The sequence below is a fragment of the Cebus imitator genome, unplaced genomic scaffold (assembly GCF_001604975.1).
Source record: "Cebus imitator isolate Cc_AM_T3 unplaced genomic scaffold, Cebus_imitator-1.0 Scaffold891, whole genome shotgun sequence".
In the NCBI taxonomy this organism is placed as follows: domain Eukaryota; kingdom Metazoa; phylum Chordata; class Mammalia; order Primates; family Cebidae; genus Cebus; species Cebus imitator.
In genome coordinates, this window is record NW_016108206.1 from 148,043 (window position 1) to 166,710 (window position 18,668).

General features: G+C 36.3%; 1 protein-coding gene across 1 annotated transcript in view; it reads left to right on the forward strand.

Moving 5' to 3' along the window:
* The window catches only part of LOC108298129 (neuroligin-4, X-linked-like), a gene marked incomplete at its 3' end in the record, with an annotated part of 121,301 nt that extends 103,195 nt beyond the window's left edge, over positions 1-18,106 (forward strand). Inside the window, exon 2 of the mRNA XM_017520856.2 lies at positions 17,954-18,106. Within this exon, the coding sequence (XP_017376345.2) occupies positions 17,954-18,106 (153 nt within the window). The remainder of the gene's footprint in view (positions 1-17,953) is intronic.
* Positions 18,107-18,668: the final 562 nt, after the last annotated feature.

The window sequence follows — 18,668 nt, forward strand, 5'->3', positions numbered from 1 at the left end:
AGGTAAATAGACAGATAGGTAGGTAGGTTGAGGACAGAAATGGATGGATAGGTAGATGATAGAATGATAGTAGAGATAGATAGAAAGACCTCTTAATCCCTGTGTATGAATCCATCTCTCTATAGCTATCTGTAATCACACATGTTATGTCTACATGCTGATTAATAACAGTTCACAGTAGGAATTAGTGGTTTAGTGATTATTGAATTAATTGTTGCATGAGGCTCCTTGAGGGCAAACACTGGGTCTTGTTCACTATCCTCAGTGCTATCATATTACAGTGGGAGGAAACTTACCTTCCTACCAAAAGCATTCTGTGGCTTTGAAGTGGGAGAGAGAGAGATTCTCTGCTACTTTTCCCAAACCACAGATCCTGATTCCAACATCAGGATTTACATGATGCTTAAAGGATTCATTCTGTTGCATTAATTGCATTCATGCACATAAGTATTTTCTGAGCATCTGTGAGGAAGGCAACAGTTTCTATGGTGAATGGCGGGGAGAGCACAATCACTCTCCATTACAGTACTGGAGGTAATCACAATGATGATAACACACCCTGAATTCTATCCAAAGCTACTTTTAAGATTTAAAAAATTTACTTGGCATTATTTTCTTCAGTTGAGTAGCTCTTTAAGATATTTTGTGACTCCTTGTTATATTTTTCTTTTTGCAGAGAAGGCACAATTTTACCTTCACCCTCTTAGGGTTTTTTTTTCTGATGGTCATGAGAATTAAACGGACAAAGGACAGAGCAGCAGTAGAAAAACATGCAAACCCATGTAATTTATGGTTTCTGTGATATGAGAAAACCCTCAGATGGAAACGAAGACTCAAAGAAGTGGCACCACCTCAATGCTTTTAGAGAAGGTTGAGCAGAGAGAGGCAATGGTGGAAAAGTAGCTAACTGTGGAGACTAAAGAAAGAAGTGGATTATTTTAACATGGCCTTTTAGTACACAGTTTTCTTGATCTCAGCCTCCCCTTCTCACTGACAAGAATGTTCTTTTCCTTCTGGTATAGAGAGGGCCCAGTCCATACGTGAGTTTCATCTCTTGCTTTCAGAAAGGAAAACAGGATCAGAGCAGCTTTCCTGCACCTGCTGGGTTTTTTTTTCCCCCTTTCCTTTCTTTTCTTTTAAGGGCCTGGAGCTTAAATAACCATACACCAACCTAGCATTTCTGGGGTGGCAGATTCCGCCAGCCTATCACTTTACATCCTCCTGTTACCACCTGAATTTTCCCAAATATAACTCATAACGTTTGTACATGGTTTCTTAATATTTTACAAATATATATATGGAAAAATAATGTTCATTTGGCATATTCATGTTCTTTGTTAAATTTTATTTTAAGTTCTGGGAATGTGCAGGACGTGCACATGTGCAGGTTTGTTACATAGGTAAACATGTGCCATGATGGTTTGCTGCCACTATCAATTCATCATCTAGGCGTTAAGCCCCATATCCATTAGCTATTTATGCTGATGCTCTCCCTCCCCCACCCTCCCTGACAGATCCTAGTGTGTGTTGTTCCCCTCCCCATATCCATGTGTTCCAGTTGCTCAGCTCCCTCTTATAAGTGAGAATATGTGGTGTTTGGTTTTCTGTTCCTGCATTAGTTTGCTGAGGATAATGGCTTCCAGCTCCATCCATGTCACTGCAAAGGACATGATCTTGTTCCTTTTTATGGCTGCATAATATTCCGTGGTGTGTATGTACCTAATTTTCTTCATCCAGTCGATCACTGATGGGCATTTGGGTTGATTCCATGGCTTTGCTATCGCGAATAGTGTTGCAGTGAACATACACGTGCATGTATCTTTGTGACCACATTGAGAAACCATCTCACACAAGTCACAAGTCAGAATTTTACATTTTAGTGTTCTTGCTCTTTGCATTGTGTTTTGATGAAGAACTGTTAGGATTTTCTCTGTTTGGGGATGCTGAAGGTGTTTACACCTGAGTGAATGCCCAGAACTTGATCATATATATTTTTCTCTTGAAAGTTTAACCTCCTTATGGTTATTGTCTTGCAAATTATCTTTACCTCAAGACCAAGATTTGCAAATCTATTGATTTTCAGTAGGTGCAGTGTTCACATGGTATCTCCTCAAGCAATTACTTTTTGCAGTGTCTTTTTTATGTCACTGGTTGCTTTACTTTACTCAGACCTAAAGTACATCTCTGTTTCTGTATTTTTTCTTATGAGTTATATGGATTTTTAATTCTTTCAATGTACTTTATATTTTCTTAGAGTACACTTTGTCACCTCATCCTTTTTATCTCAGACTGTATTCTTCCTATGTCTCTGTAATAAAGAAACTGCATCTTATTTTATTCCATGAAAAATCACAAATTATTATGTAAGTGTTCCTCTACAGTGTTCCAGAGAGAGCTGTGGTTGTCTTTTGTTCATGGTGTGTGTCTTTTTTAAGACTTTATTTATTAGAGCAGTTTTACATTCACAACAAAATTGAGGGGAACGTACAGAGAGTTCTCATATACCCCCACACATGCAAGGTCTTCCCTATTTTCAGCATCCTCCCCCCAGAGGGGTGTGTTTGTTACCATCCATGAATTTATACTGACATCCTCATCATCCAAAGTCCATCGTTTACAGGAGGGTACAGTCTTGATGGTGTTGTACATTCGATGGGTTCGGGCAAATATATAATGACATAAATCCACCATCACAGTATCATGCAGAATAGTTCTGTAACCCTAAAAATTCTCCAAACAAAACAAAACAAAGCAAAACAAAAACCTCCACAATTTTAGCAGTTTGTAACAACAAAGGCATATTTAGTTTTTATGAAATTCATGTCGGTCGTGGGTGGACTTGCTTATTACTAAGGTAGAAAGATATTAGAAGGTGGGGAAAGAATAATACCTCTCCAGGAAAGGACAGGAACTATTTTGAACCAATAATATGGCTCACTACACAAAATGAGTGAACACAGTCACACTGAGAGAGAGAGAGATGAGTGTCATACGGTTAAGTTATGCTAATGTTGATAAGGTCTCACTGACCCAAACTGGAGTGCAGTGGCACAATTATAGTTCACTGTAGCCTGGATTCCCTGGACTCAAGCAATCCTTCCACCTTAGCTTCCTGAGTAGCTGGGACTACAGGAACATACCTGTTTGATTTTTTATTATTATTTTTTAATAAAATCAGGGTCTCACTATGTTCCTAGTCTGGTCTCAAACTCCGGTGTTCAAGCAAACCTTCTGCCTTGGCCTCCCAGAATGCTACAATTACAGACATGAGTCACTGCGCCCAACCACCTACTGTTTAACTGAACAGAATAAAGAACCTCTTCATTACAGTGAATTGGCTAAGTTCAAAAGAGTAGCAAAAGCCTTAATGGGTAGTAAGAATTACTCTATCTTCCAAAGACTTGAGTGACCTGATGCTTCTTCAAAAATATATTTTAGGGCCCTTAACTGAAATCTCTATTACAACATACTCAAAAATTGAAGAATGGGATGATTTTGTATGAATCTGGATTAATTTTGTTTTTATGGAATGAATAGAACCATTTACTATGTCAGGCACACACACAAGAAAAGCTAAAGACGAGCTCTGTATGATTTGACTAGGAACAACAGTTGGGCTGCTTTTAGATTTAGACAGTTTATTCCTTACATACACAGCAAAAGGAGAATTCACCAAAGGTGCCTGTCCTTCAGAATTCTTGTGCCACATACCAAAAAGTCCTGTGACAGAAATTCCACCTACTAATCAGCAGCTATGTCCTGACTAGAGACAAAAGCATGATGCAACAGAACACAAACTTTTCTGCAATCTCATAGCAGGGAGAAATATATATTTATGTGTATAATATGTGTACACATATAAGAAAATATGTAATAAAGATATAGAAAATACATGCAAATATATGTATGTGTGTGTGTATATATACACACACGTTTTGTTGTTTTGTTCTGTTAGATATTTTTATGAATATTTATTAAGAAAATTCACATCGAAAATAAAATTGATTTTATTTGCCCTAAGGTACCTCTTAAAATATTATATTAAAAACCTGATAATTTCTAACAGGTATATATATATATATACCTGTTAGAGGTTAGTGTGTGTGTGTGTGTGTGTGTGTGTGTGTGTGTGTGTTTAGAGGTTATTAGGTTTTTGTTTGTTTGTTTTTTTGTTGTTTTTTGAGATGAAGTGTCACTCTGTCATCTGGGCTGGAGTGCAGTGGGGTGATCTTGGCTCACTACAGCTTCCAGCTCCTAGATCCCAGTGATTCTTGTGCCTCAATCTCCCAAGTAGCTATGGTTACAGGCATGTGCCACCATGTCTGGCTAATTTTTGTATTTTTAGTAAAATGGGGTTTCACCATGTTGGCCAGACTTGTCTTGAATTCCTGGCCTCAGATGATCCGCCTGCCCCGGCCTCCCAAAGTGCTGGGATTACAGGCATGAGCCACTGCGTTAGACAAGGGTTATATGTATAGACATGTGTGCATGTGTGTGTATACATAGTGCATTTTATATATACATATATCTTCTATTGGTATATTAGGTTTTTAATACAAAATTTTAACAGGCATCTTAGGGCAAAGAAAAGTCAGTTTTCTTTTCAACATTACTTTTCTTAATAAACATACATTTAAAAATACCTAGTGAAATACAATATTTAGTACCCATTTTAAAGCACACTGTTTTAATCTCAAGCTCATGGATTCCTTGAGATAATGTCGTCTATCACCTGAAAATTCTTTAAAAAAATGCTCATGTAAATATAATAGGCTCATGTAAAGATAATAGGATTTGCATTTCATTCCCGAGAACAGAAACATTTCAAAAGTAAAATCTGCAACAAAAAATGATTATGGAAAGTTACACGGTGCTCTAGGATGCTAATAGTAAGCATAGGAAAATGTCAGAGACCCATGAAATCTTTAGATTTATTTTGATTCCTACCTGAAAAAGTATGAAATCAATTCTTGCTAAATCCAGCAAAACAACAAAGGAAAATTACTATTCACCTTTTTCTCTCAGTCTATCTTCCAAAGCTCCTAAGAGAAAAACAAGAAAAATACAGAAAATCCTATTTCCATTATTACAATGAAGCATTTTTGAGCTAGTAGAAAATTAGAATTAGACCTTGCTTTTCCTGTTATCACAAAAGTATTTCATCAAGTTTTTTGAAATGACAAATAACAGAATTCTTGTATACCATATGCTAACCAAAATCATTTTACTGCCACGTCATGAATTATTTTAATATCTATTCTCAAAATTAAATAAGAAGATGCAACACTGCATTTCCCTACTTGAGAGGAGAATTAGTTACACATGTTACATAGAAGGTTGTATTTATTACTGGTTCCCCCCACCCCGACGGAGTTTTGCTCCTGTTACCCAGGCTGGAGTGCAATGGCGCGATCTCTGCTCACCGCAACCTCCGCCTCCTGGGTTCAAGCAATTCTCCTGATTCAGCCTCCTGAGTAGCTGGGACTACAGGCATGTGCCACCATGCCCAGCTAATTTTTGTATTTTTAGTAGAGACGGGGTTTCACCATGTTGACCAGCATGGTCTCGATCTTTTGACCTCATGATCCACCCGCCTCGGCCTCCCAAAGTGCTGGGATTACAGGCGTGAGCCACCGCGCCCGGCCCTTTTTATTACTGTTTTATGTAGCTGGTATGACTCTTATTTATAATAGAGGTGAGCTTGCAGCCAAAAATACATGATTCATCCAACAGATACTTACCATGTAACTTAGATTTTATGTGCTGAATATTTTGGTAGTTTAAAATTCCAAAGTTCTAAAGGAAACCTGATGATAAAATGAGTTAAGCCATGTTCATGGTGGTGTATCAGTTAGCTTTTGCTACATAAGGAGCCATCTCAAAGGTAAGCATCTAAAACAAGCTTTATTTAGCTGCTCAGACAACCTTTATTTAGGTTATGATTCTTGGTTGGACATCTGTGCTGCCTATCTATCATCTATCTACCTACCTACCTACCTACCAGATAAATTAGGACAGGCTAGGCATATAGAAAAATAGAACAGAACAAGGTAGACAGAAACAGAATCTAGCAGATATAAAACTTGACATGTAAGTAAAGAGCTGTAATACCTATGTAGCTGAAAATGGAACTGTTATCTAAGGAAAAAATTAAAATAATCTCTATGCTATACCATCCAGATAAATAAATTCCAGGTGAGTTATGACCCAGATGTGAAATAAAACCTTAAAACCGTTAGGAAAATATGTAACCAAATAAAAGGTCTTTATGTTTCTGGATTAAATGATTTTTTTAAAGCAGAAATTATAGTGAAAATAGTGATAAATTATAATTCATGTCCATTTTAAAGAGTTACTTTAGATAATTGAAAATCAATAAAGTGGTTAAAGACAATAGACTAGATATCTCCAATGCTCAACTGTGTAAACTTGGGCAAATTGTTTAATATCTGTATACCTAATTTTCCTCAGCTATAAAATGATATTAGTTACACATCTTATAAGGTATTTATGAAAACTGCATATTCAGAGCTGGGCACAGTGGCTCACACCTGTAATACAGCACTTTGGGATGCTGAGGTTGGAGAATTACTTGAGGCCAAGAGTTCAAGACTAGCCTGGGCAACAAAGTGAGACCCTATCTCTACAAGAAATAGAAAAAAATTAACTGGATGTGGTGGTGCACACCTGTAGTCCCAGCTACTCGGGAGGCTGAGGTGGAAGGATTACTGGAGCCCATGGGTTAGAGGCTGCAGTGAGCTACAATCATGTGACTGCACTCCAGCCTGTGTGACAGAGAAGATTTAATCTCTAAAAAACAAACAAATGAAATGCAGCACTGCTATGCGCTGTTAAATGTTTGCTTTTACATGCTCAAAAAGAGGCCAGCATCTATGAATACGAATATTTCCTACAAATCAATAACATATGTTCAGCCAGTCAAAAATCGGCTTACTATTCAAGAAGGGAATTTAGAGTGATCAAGATTGCAAATATAGAAATGCACATGTGTACTAGTTTTAAGGAACATGCAAATTGAAATATAAACTGTTAATATTTTGTACCCATTAAAGTGGCAAATATTGTCTGATAATATCAAGTGTTGGCAAGAGGGTAGGAGCCAGGAAGTTTTCTTACCTGCTAGTGGGTGTATAGCATAATACAACATGTTTGGAAAGAAATATGCCAGTATCTACTGAAGATAAAATTAGTATTACCCTATGTATCAGTTAGCTAATGCTGCATAACAAAGGACTCTAACATTCAATGCCTTAAGATAATAATTACTTATTACTGCTTATGAACCTATGCATCTTGTTAGCTGGAAATTTATTTTGGTCTTGGCTGGGCTTATTCATGTGTATGAATTGTTGACGTGGGGTGAGCTCTCTCAGGTAATTGGGGGTTCGCTGGAGGGAATTTTCCCTAGGTTGGGGCCAATGAGTTCCTTTCTATGGGATCTCTTGTTCTCCAACTGGATAGTCTGAATTTTTCACAAGAGAGTAAGAATATGTACAGGAGATAAGAGAATAAGAATATATATGGGGTATTTGAGTCCCAGTCTTGGAAACAGCACACTATATATATATATGCTTTTTTGAAAAAATACAATCACAAAGCCACTTAAGATTCAAGGGGCGAAAAAAAAGACTCTATCTCTAAGTATGAAGAATAGTAAATTCACAGGGAGGATTGTAGAACTGGGAACCTTTTGCCTGTCAATTGACTACACCCTGTAATCCAACAATTGCCTATCTAGTAGTTATGTGCCCTGGAGCAGGGGTCTTCAGACTGTCAGATGTCTTTTCAAAATTTTTCAGAGTATGACTGTTGATGATTTTAAAGAAACTAATTTTCAGGTACTCAGCCTCCAGATGTTCTCTTTTCTAAGCCTTCCTGGTCACCAGAAGCCTCTTCCAACATCACAAAAGGATGACCTTCCGTATGCATGACACGTTGTTACTGACCTTCTCTGCCAGGGCTTATAATACAAGAAATATCCTTGCAAATGCTGCTTTCTGGGAAGCCCCTTTGCTGAAGGCTCCATAAAATAAGCCTCCGATCTTACACATAATTCAATTAAGAGTGAAGTTTGGTCCTGTTCAGATGTTCTGATTTCAGGAAAAGAAAAAAACCATAGGTCAGCTATGGCAGTTCTTTCAAATGCAGAAACTGAACTTTCCTGTTGCTAACCAGTTTTTGAAGGTGCATATACATTGGGTGAAGCCCATCAGTCAGTGATCCAATCTGAAAATCATCTGAGAGCCATCTTTCAAATTCATTGTGGTAGTATTATTCAAGTGGAGGCTCAAATATATTTCAAATGTATGCATGGAATATTTTCCCTAGATAGACTCTGTCCTCTAGGTGTATGGAGGAAAGAGGGGGTGTCCAGGTTGTGTACCTGTTCTTCTCATCTTTTGGAGCTGCTCTTGTCTCTTCTGTGCCCTCCCCCTCCAACCCACACTTCTGCTCAGAGAAGCCTGTCTTCTTTGCTCCCATAAATGTATTCCGGGCTGCAGCTCTTCTGTGCATATTTAGGGCCCTAACCCACTTCCTCGCCAGCCACTTCTCTATCCCAAGACTCTCCTACCAGGAACAGCAGAGGATCCTAAATTCATACATGCATTTTCCTGCCTCATTTGAATGATCCGTGTGCGTGTCCGTCTCTGAGGCTCACCTCCCTCTTCAGTGTGGGTGTGTCATTATATCTTTTAGCCAGGACTGTGTGGCATTATCTCCCTTAGCCAGGACTGCATGTTAAAAGGGTCAGTACATATTTGAAGAAGGAATGGGCTTATGAGTGAATAAACCCATGCATCATGGGCAGTCTGTGAGGACATGCCAGTCACCTCCTTGCTGCAGAAAGCTGGGGATATTGCAAATTCTCCCCCGGTTGCCTCTCTGCATTGGATTAGAAGATTATGCCCATATTCATCTGTGGCCAAGTGGCAAAATAATCAATCACATCCTCATCTATGATGGCCAAGAAAACATTTATTCCCCAGCCCCCACACCCTAGGCAACTTTTCCTGTATGGAAATAATGTACTTAGCTTAAACAAGTTCTTTCTCTGCTTAAGATAACAAGACTAAGTTGAAAGTTAACCTTGCCCACTTTAAAGTAAAGAATACACAGTAAAATGTGAACTACTAATACATGTTTTTTGTTATTATTATTTTTTTTTTAGATGGAGTCTCTCGCTGTTGCCAGGCCGGAGTGCAGTGGTGCAATCTTGGCTCACTGCAACCTCCACCTCCTATGTTCAAGTGATTCTCTTGCCTTGGTCTCCCTAATAGCTGGGACTATAGGCGGGTGCCACCACATTCAGCTAATTTTTGTATTTTTAGTAGAGACAGGGTTTCACTGTGTTGGCGAGGATGGTCTCCATCTCTTGACCTCGTCATCCACCCACCTCGGCCTCCCAAAGTGCTGGGATGACAGGCGTGAGCCACTGCTTCCAGCCATACATTTTAATATCATATCTCTTGAGGAAAAATAATGATGAAATTTCTTTTTGGTTCTATTATTTTCTTATATACTTGCTTAGATAACAAGATCATATTTGTGTCTGTTGACTTTCTATGATGATTTAGATATCTAAGTGGCAATAATTAATTTATATTAAAAACAGATTTATTTTCCTGACTTGTAATGTTAACAGCAGTATATGTGACTGTGAGGTTTTTTTTTTTGTTTGTTTGTTTTTTGTTTTTTGAGACAGAGTTTTACTCTTGTTGCCCAGGATGGAGTGCAATGGCAAGATCTTAACTCACTGCAACCTCTGTCTCCTGGTCTCAAACTATTCTCCTGCCTCAACCTCCTCAATAAATGGGATTACAGGCATATGCCACCATGCCCTGCTAATTTTATATTTTTAGTAGAGACTGGGTTTCTCTATGTTGGTCAGCTGGTCTCGAACTCCTGACCTCAGGCGATCCACCCTCCTCGGCCTCCCAAAATGCTGAGATTATAGGCGTGAACCACCTCCCCAGCCTCCAATTTTTTTTTGTCTTCTGTGAGACAGTCTGGCTGTGTCACCCAGGCTGGAATGCAGTGGCGTGATCTCAGCTCACTGCGACGTCCGCCTCCCAGGCTCAAGTGATCCTCCCACCTCAGTCTCCCGAATACTGGTACCACAGGCATGCATCACCATGTCTGGCTAATTTTTTGTAATTTTTGTAGAGACTAGGTTTCACCATGTTGCCCAGGCTGGTCTGGAACTCCTGAGCTCGGCCTACCTTGACCTCCCAAAGTGCTGGGATTACTGGAATGAGCCACCACACCCATATCATTTTCAAAATTCTTTACAAAGTATTTCTCTTACATTCATAACATAAAGTGCTATTTTAAATAGACTGACTTTTGAAAATAACATAGATAAAGCACTAAATGGGAACATCAGAAGAACAGGTTAAAAAAAAGCTGGAATATTCTTCAGGATTAGGGACGTTTAGATGTTTTATAAAATGATATTTAAATTTTAATAATAGAATGGCTGTACTTTTGTTTGGAGTGTTTAAATCTTCTGTTTAATATTTACGACCAGTTCTGCATAGAGGTTTTACAGAGATGCTAATTGTTGTATGAAAAGGAATATTATTCTGGAATTTTGAAATAGAATGGAGAAAGGAAACTCACAGCCTACCTAGGTTTTTTTAGGGTGTGTGTGTGTGTGTGTGTGTGTGTGTGCGCGCCTGTCACAAGATGGGTTTATTCTTGAATAAACTCTAGCCAAATTGTTTTTCCTGAATCTTCTAAAACCTGAATTTACATAGTCCGTGGTTGTGTCTGAACTAGATACTCAAGAGAGCTTGGTTTGTTTTAAAGACCTTTAATTAGTTATATTTACACGGACAAATAGAGCAGCAGTTTATTTAAAAAGAATGAAAGGATAAAAAAAATTAAATATATGTAGAACAGGGAAGGCAGTATCTAATTATGTTTCTGGGTCAGGCTCTGATATATAAAATTAATTTAAAATTGGAGTTTGGCAAGTAATTTCTATAAAAATCTTAGCAGGAGTTTTTGCTGCAACTAACAAGCTGATTTGGAAATTTGCATGGAAAGGCAAAGGATCTAGAACAATCAAAAAGACCTTGGAAAAGGGTAAGAAAGTTGGAGGGCTTCCATCTTCCTATTTTAAAAAGGTACTATAAAGCTATAGTAATCAAGATAGTAGGCAGCTCACATGGGTATAAATTTAGACCAATGAAGTATAATTAATTACAGTTGGTCCTTGAACAATGCAAGGGTTAGAACCCCTACACAGTGGAAAATTTACTTAAAACTTTTTACTCCCCCAGTATTTAACAACTAATAGTCTATTGTTGACTGGAAGCCTTACCAATAACATAAACAGCTAATTATCACATCTTTTGTATGTTATATATACAATACACTGTATTCTCATAATAAACTAAGTTAGAGAAAAGAAAATACCATTAAGAAAATCGTAAGGAAGAGAAAATATATTTACTACTCATTAAATGAAATGGATCTTCTTTAAAGGTCTTCATCCTCATCTTCACGTTGAATTGACTGAGGAGGAGGAGGGAGGGGAGGGATTGGTCTCAGGGGTGGCAGAGGCAGAAGAAAAATCCACACGAGTGGATCTGCACAGTTTCGACCTGTGTTGTTCACGGGTCAATTCAAAGAGCTTAGAAATAAATCCTTCATTTTGTAGGCAATAGATTTTTAACAATGGTGCCAAAACAATTAAAGGAGGCAAGGATAGTCTTTTCTTTTCAATAAATGGTGCTGAGACAATAGGATATTCATATGTAAAAAGATGAATTTCATCCCTTACCTCTTATTATACCCCCAAATTAACTCAAAATGAATGGCGGCTGAAAATATAAGAATTAAAAACTCTTAAACTTTTAGGAAACTTCAGCAACACAGGAGAAAGTCTTCAGGGCCATGGATTGGGAAAGATTTCATAAGTATGATCTCAAAAGTACAGTCCTTGAAAGAAAAGAATTAATTAATTAAAACTCATCAAAATTAAAAGCTTTTACACTTCAAAAGGCACCATTGAGAACATAAAGTGCCATTTGTTGAGAAAACCGAAAGACAAGCCATAAACTGGCAGTGGAGATTTGCCAGCCATATTCCTGATAAAAGACTTTCATCTAGAAAGTATGCAAACAAACCACTTGCTATTCAATAAGAAGCAAAGAAATTATTTTTTAACAGGCAAAAATAAATGAATGGACATTTCTCCAAAGAGAGTGTACATGAGAAGCTATTTAATATCATTAGTTATTAGACATTAGCTAAATGCAAATGAAAACTACAATGAGGCCAGGTGCAGTGGCTCAAGCCTGTAATCCCAGCACTTTGGGAGGCCAGGGTGAGTGGATTGCTTGAGGCCAGGAGTTCAAGACCAACCTGGCCAACAGGGCAAGACCCATGTCTACTTAAAATACAAAAATTAGCCAGGTATAGTCGTATGCACCTGTAGTTCCAGCTACTTGAGAGGCTGAGGCACAAGAATTGTTTAAACCCAGGTGGTGGAGGTTGTCGTGAGCCCAGATATCATACCGCTGCACTCCAGCCTGGGTAACAGATCAAGACTCTGTCTCAAACAAAACAAAACAAAACAAAACAAACAAAAATCCCTACAATGAGACACCATTTCACATCCATTAATATGGCTATAAGACAGATATTTAGCAAATGTTGGCTAGTAATAGAGAAATAAAGACTCTATATTAATGTTGGTGAGAATGCCAAGTATTGGAGCTGATTTGGAAAATAGTCAGTCAGTTTCTTAAATCATTAAACATGAATTTACCTTATGAAACAGCAGTTTCACCCTAAAGTATCCATGCAATAGAGATGAAAACATATCCATGCAAAAAATAGTACACAAATAAATGTTAATAGCAGCTTTATTAATAATAATCAACAAGTAGAAATAGACCAAATGTCACTCAACAAATAAATGGATTTAAAATATGTGTTATACCCATACAATGGAAAATAATTTAGCCATAAAAAGGAATGAAGTATTGATGAATGCCACAATATGAATGGACACTGAAAACATTATGCTAAGTAAAATAAGCCAGACACAAAAGACCACATATTGTATGAGTTCATTTATATGAAATGCCTAGAAAATACAAATCTATAAGACAGAAAATGAATCAGCAAGGTTGTCACACCCACGCATCCACCCAGGCCTGGTTTTAAAGGGTATTAAGCCCCATGAAATGGACATTATTTAACTTTTGTTTGATGTATGGAAACAGCAATATCAAGTCTTGATTTCAAAATATGTTTAACCTCTTCTGAGTTATGTAGAACGGAAGAATGTTTTTCATTTGCAAGTGTTGGAGATGACAATATTTTCCCTCTGCTTTAATCCGCTTATCCTAGAACCCTATAGGAAGACAAAGACTGTTTTAAATCACACAGTTCAAGTTATTGATAGTGAGATATGCACATATGGGCTTCATCTGTCTATAAAAAGGAAGCAATGGAGCCAATTAATTAATTCCAGTAAAATTAAATGTTTACACCTTTTAAATCTGGAAATATAAAAAACAAAGTGGTGCTCTGTGCACAAAGAGCATAAGCTAGTTTTTGCTATCCTTAAGGGCCTCTTCCTGCATTTTGGGTATATTAAAATTTCTATGCAGATCTTATTGAGGTGATCAAGGTAGGTGACTTTGATTTTTATTTTCTTCAGCAAATTCAAGTACCAATAACTTTCAAATGATATTTAATAACTATTTTAAACACAGAGGACATGGTCTATAATGTTTTGTCCCGACTTAAATACTTATTCCAAGTAGTAGATTTTAATAGAAGAAAACAAGAGTGAATAATGAATAGCAGTTCTCTAAATACGGAGTAGAGGTAAATCTTCGTGATTTAAATTAGTGACATTTCTGACTTTCAGAGACTGAATTTTTTAAGAAGTTTTTCATGCATGAAGTTAATGCCAATATTAAGGCACTTTGATTAAAGTCCCCCCATGTTTACTTAGTGTGTTTTTCTCTGCCTTATAAAAATTTCTAACTGTGGTATATCAGCAACATTTCAAAAATTTATTTAAATTATAACATGTTAAAATCAGAGGACCATTGAATACGCTATATGCATTTCTTTAAAGAATGTGGAAAATATCTTTTCTAATAATTTAATTTTCTCTTTTTTTAAAACAACTCACGTTAGCATTTCTTTTTTACGGTAGCATCATTTTAACCCCCAACTGCATATTCACAGGATGTGTAATAATTTTTGCAAGTAACATTTTGAATTTGTTCTTCTTGACATCTTTATGTTTATATGCATTTTGCATTTCCCTATCTCATTTTTTTAATGTCCAAATGTAACCAATTTCAAGTTTTTGTGTCACATCATTTTCTTTTCCTAGGCAGCATCTCTCTCTTCTGAATTTTTTTGCAAAGGTGTTGTTTTTGAAATCTTTTTTATCTATTTATTTTCCTTCTCAATATGATCCTAGGAGCAACAGAAAGAAAAATGCAGGTGATATAAACAGTAATGACAATTGTGAAGATGAAGGTATTTTTTGTTTTTTCAAAGCTCAACCCTGATGCATGATTTTATATCTATCTATCTCTCCTTTTTTTGTTTTTTCATTTCAATCTGTTTTTCCTCCCCTTATTTAAAACTAGTACACTTTGGTGTGCTGCTTTAATTATATTTTCTTCTTGTATAGAAACCACTGTCATTTTTAATCCCAGTTACCGTGTACAGTAGACAAATCACTGTGAGAAGTATAAATGTTGTTTCTAGACATGAAAAGAGCAATGAACTTCTCTTTACAGAGAAGCTCATCTTTTTTTTCTTTTCTTTTTTTTTTTCCTTGGCTTGGTCACAAGAAGAGAAAATGGAAATTTAAAACTTGCATGTATAGTCTCTTTTCTCCCTTCCAAATTTTATTTTGTAAGTTAATATACTACTTTGGAGCTTTGGTCTCCTTAATTATTTTTATAAATTGCAAAACTCTGCAGCACCTTAGAAGAATCTTTTTTTGGGAGGGCTGGAATATCGGTTTTTTTTTTTTCTTCACATTTATTCCAACATAGGTTTCTAATAGTCTGCTCGCAGTGAAGTACATCAAAAAGTGTTTTAACAAGATGCTGTTGTTAACAAGTCCTGTTCTTTCAGGACTGCCTTTTTCAGCATGTAAAGAAAAAAAAAAAGATAAGAGCATCTCAGAACTGAAAAAGAACAAAAAACTAGCCATGTGCATCTTTCTTTTCACACCATGGCTATTTTGTAAACATTTTTCTCCTTAAAATATTTTGCTGCTGTGAAGTTTCTTCTTAAAGTTACCAAATTGCTCAATACATTATCTACTAGAAGTGAAAGGATTTTTTTAAAAGATGGTAGGTCTGAGGCACTCATGCAGATAACTCACGCACTGCTTTTCTGGTCTTTCTGTAGAAGAAATGATTTTTTTTTTTTTTAAAGAGGAGAAGCAACAAAAAAGTACTCAAGCCCTTCTTCATTGGTAAGACTCTGTAGGATTAGCTAAAAGCAGATTTTTCCCATCTCGGTTACAAAATACATGGAACTCCATTTATTTTTCCTATATAATAAGGCTCTGGCTGGACGTTTGGGTGTCTGTCTGAGAGGCAATTTAAAGCTCAAAAGTGAGTGCTGAATTATCCTTGCTGGTAAGCCCCACTTCTCTGAAAGGGTCTTTTGACCAGTCCTTCTAGTTGCTCCCCTCCTTGCTTATCTTCATAAATCAACTGTTCTCCAAGAAAAGAAGTCTTGCTGACACCTTTTCCATGCCTGGTCTTCCCTTAACATTTTTACTATTATGATTTTTACTGAATCCATAGGGCTGTCATTGCCTTAAGTAGCTCTCCAAGAGATCCCAATTCTGATGGACACAGAAGATCAGAATCTATACCTGTGCAGGTACCCCCTTCTTTGATAAGGGCTTCCAAATGCCTGACATTTTATCAGTATTGAGCAGATGCATGATGTAGGTGATGGGGAAGAAGGCAGCAAATCACACTGCCATGTGTGTTCCTATGCAACAATTCTGCATGTTCTTCACATATACCCCAAAACCTAAAATGCAATAAAATAAATAAATGGGGAAAAATAAAAAAAAAAAAATGAAATAAACTTTTGTTGTCTCATACCTTATACTGCTCTAATTTGTATCCTGTTTGGCCTTCTCTTTTTAATGTATTTCCTTTTGATAATTAGGATCTGTTTTCACAATGTTCCCAGTGAATGTTTATTACCATTAAAATGCTATCTAATTTTCATTTAATATTGATAAGTTATGATTTTTTTTTACTTTGCATTAATATGACAGCTGGTTATTACTTCCACAAGTTCAAGAGAATCTTGTTCTATGTTTTATGCAAGGTAAGAGATGTTAATCTCACAGATTTTCCAAGGGAGCACTTTAAAGCAGCCCTTAAAATCTCTACTTATTCATTTTTCCACAATTTACTACCCAATGGCTGGTAATGGTAAAATAAATGAGGCCAAAAACAGCAAATTAGGAACCAGAAAGAAGCAGTGGATCATGAGAAAAGAAATTTCTTATTCATAGAGCAGAAGACATTTCCCGTAGTGTATGATGAATAAATTATTAATAGAAGATTTTTACTTTATATTTGAATTTTATATGAGAAAATAAAAGACACTTCTCTGCCGTGGATTAAATATCTACAAATAAATACTTGGATAACTTCACACTCTTTTGTGTGCTTTACTGTGACCAATGGGTATGTCATGTCTTCTGTACACACCCAGTAAAATTGTGATCGTAATTCATTCAAATTGGAGCCACCGTCCAAATGGTGGTAATTTATATCCTCAGAATGCCTTTCTGGTATTTCACAAGTGTCCCTGTGAATTATGAGGGTGAAAAAAAGCTTTACTGAAGAAAAAAGTGAAAATAAATATGCATAGATACCTGGGTTTTCTTTTAGTAACAGAGATATTTAAATTATTTGTGCATACACATACACATGCGCACGCACCCACGCACACACACACACACACACACACACACTTATCCGTATCCAGAAATATTTATAGGTGAAGTCAGTCTTCTAAAGATTAAATGCAGCCCTAATGACAGGTTAATATTATAAACAGGTTATTTCATCATGACTTTTCAGACCATCTACAGATGGTCTCCAACTTTCTATCATCACAGATCATTTTTTTTACATCATTGTTAATTTAAATAATAAAGTGAATTACTAAGAGGAATCATCGGTTGCCTGTCACAATGGGAGTTTATAAACCCTGTGAAAATATAAAGCATTTAAATAATTTGGATTCTTTTGCCATTTTTGGTTACATCTCTTTTGTTTTTGTCTCTTAAATATGTTAGGATATTACTGCGATCACTGGAACAAAGACATTTGCTTGGACATCTTTTCTTTTTTTCCCTGTGTTTCTGTTCTGTTAATAATTTTTAACTATTGATTTTGTTTTCTTGTCATTATTGTTACATTGAAGATGAATCTGTACACTCACCTGTGAATTAGGATGCAACTATGTTAAAATTAATTATAATTTTGAAGTTGATTTAATACTTAATTAGAAAACAAAATCTATGTTGTCAAGGGTCCCATGTGCTTCTTCAATTTAAATCACACTTTAGGGTTTGAGCAAAATTTAGGAAATATGTACTTTACTTAAAGCCTTTTTTTTTGTAGTGCTTTAGATATATATATATATAGATGCTTACATGAGCAGAGTACGCCAAATGTCCGTATGCTTCTCAAAATACCATTTCCAGAAATAGACAATGTAACAGCATTGACCATTTTCCTTAGAAACTCTTATCAAGGGTCATATCATCCATAAAAATAAATATGCCTAATTCAAGTCAAAATAGGGAAATCAATGAATCTCCTTTATTCTTAATTTAGCATCGGTGAGTCAGTGTGATTCTTTATTGTGTTTTCTTACTTGGCTTTTTTTCCAGATATTCATGATCAGAACAGTAAGAAGCCAGTTATGGTCTATATCCATGGGGGATCTTACATGGAGGGCACCGGCAACATGATTGATGGCAGTATTTTGGCCAGCTATGGGAACGTCATTGTGATCACCATTAACTACCGTCTTGGAATACTAGGTAAGTGATTTCATCCTGCAAATCACTGAGCAGGAGGAAACCTGAAAGGTCCACTTGTTATTTTGACGGGGCTCGTGGATTTGAATCCTATTATTCCAATTCCTGGATAATTCCACTTTATGGTGTTTATGTAATCAGATATGTTTATTCCTTTTATTACCTTCGTGTAGCATGGCCATTTCATTGTTTTGATACTTATTTTTTATTGCTTGCAATATCTGATAGGTAATTTATTTCATGAAACCTGAATTGCTTTTCAAACCAATGTCCACTTTAAGATCATTAAGATGAAATGAAATTTTATTTAAAGTACGTTTCTTCATTGGAGTTAAATGAATGTGTGTTTTCTTCATAGACCTGTATAATGAACACATATTTGGTGATATCATAGTTGGGAAGGGCCATAGATCTTAGCTTTCTTTTCTGGTTGTGTAATTGTACAAATCAATATATCGTGTGGAGGAAAAGATTTTATCCAATTCTCTAACTGATTATGTTGAGACTTTGAAAGATCTGTTGTTTTGGTTCCATTGCATTTGCATGGAAACAAATGATTCCAAAG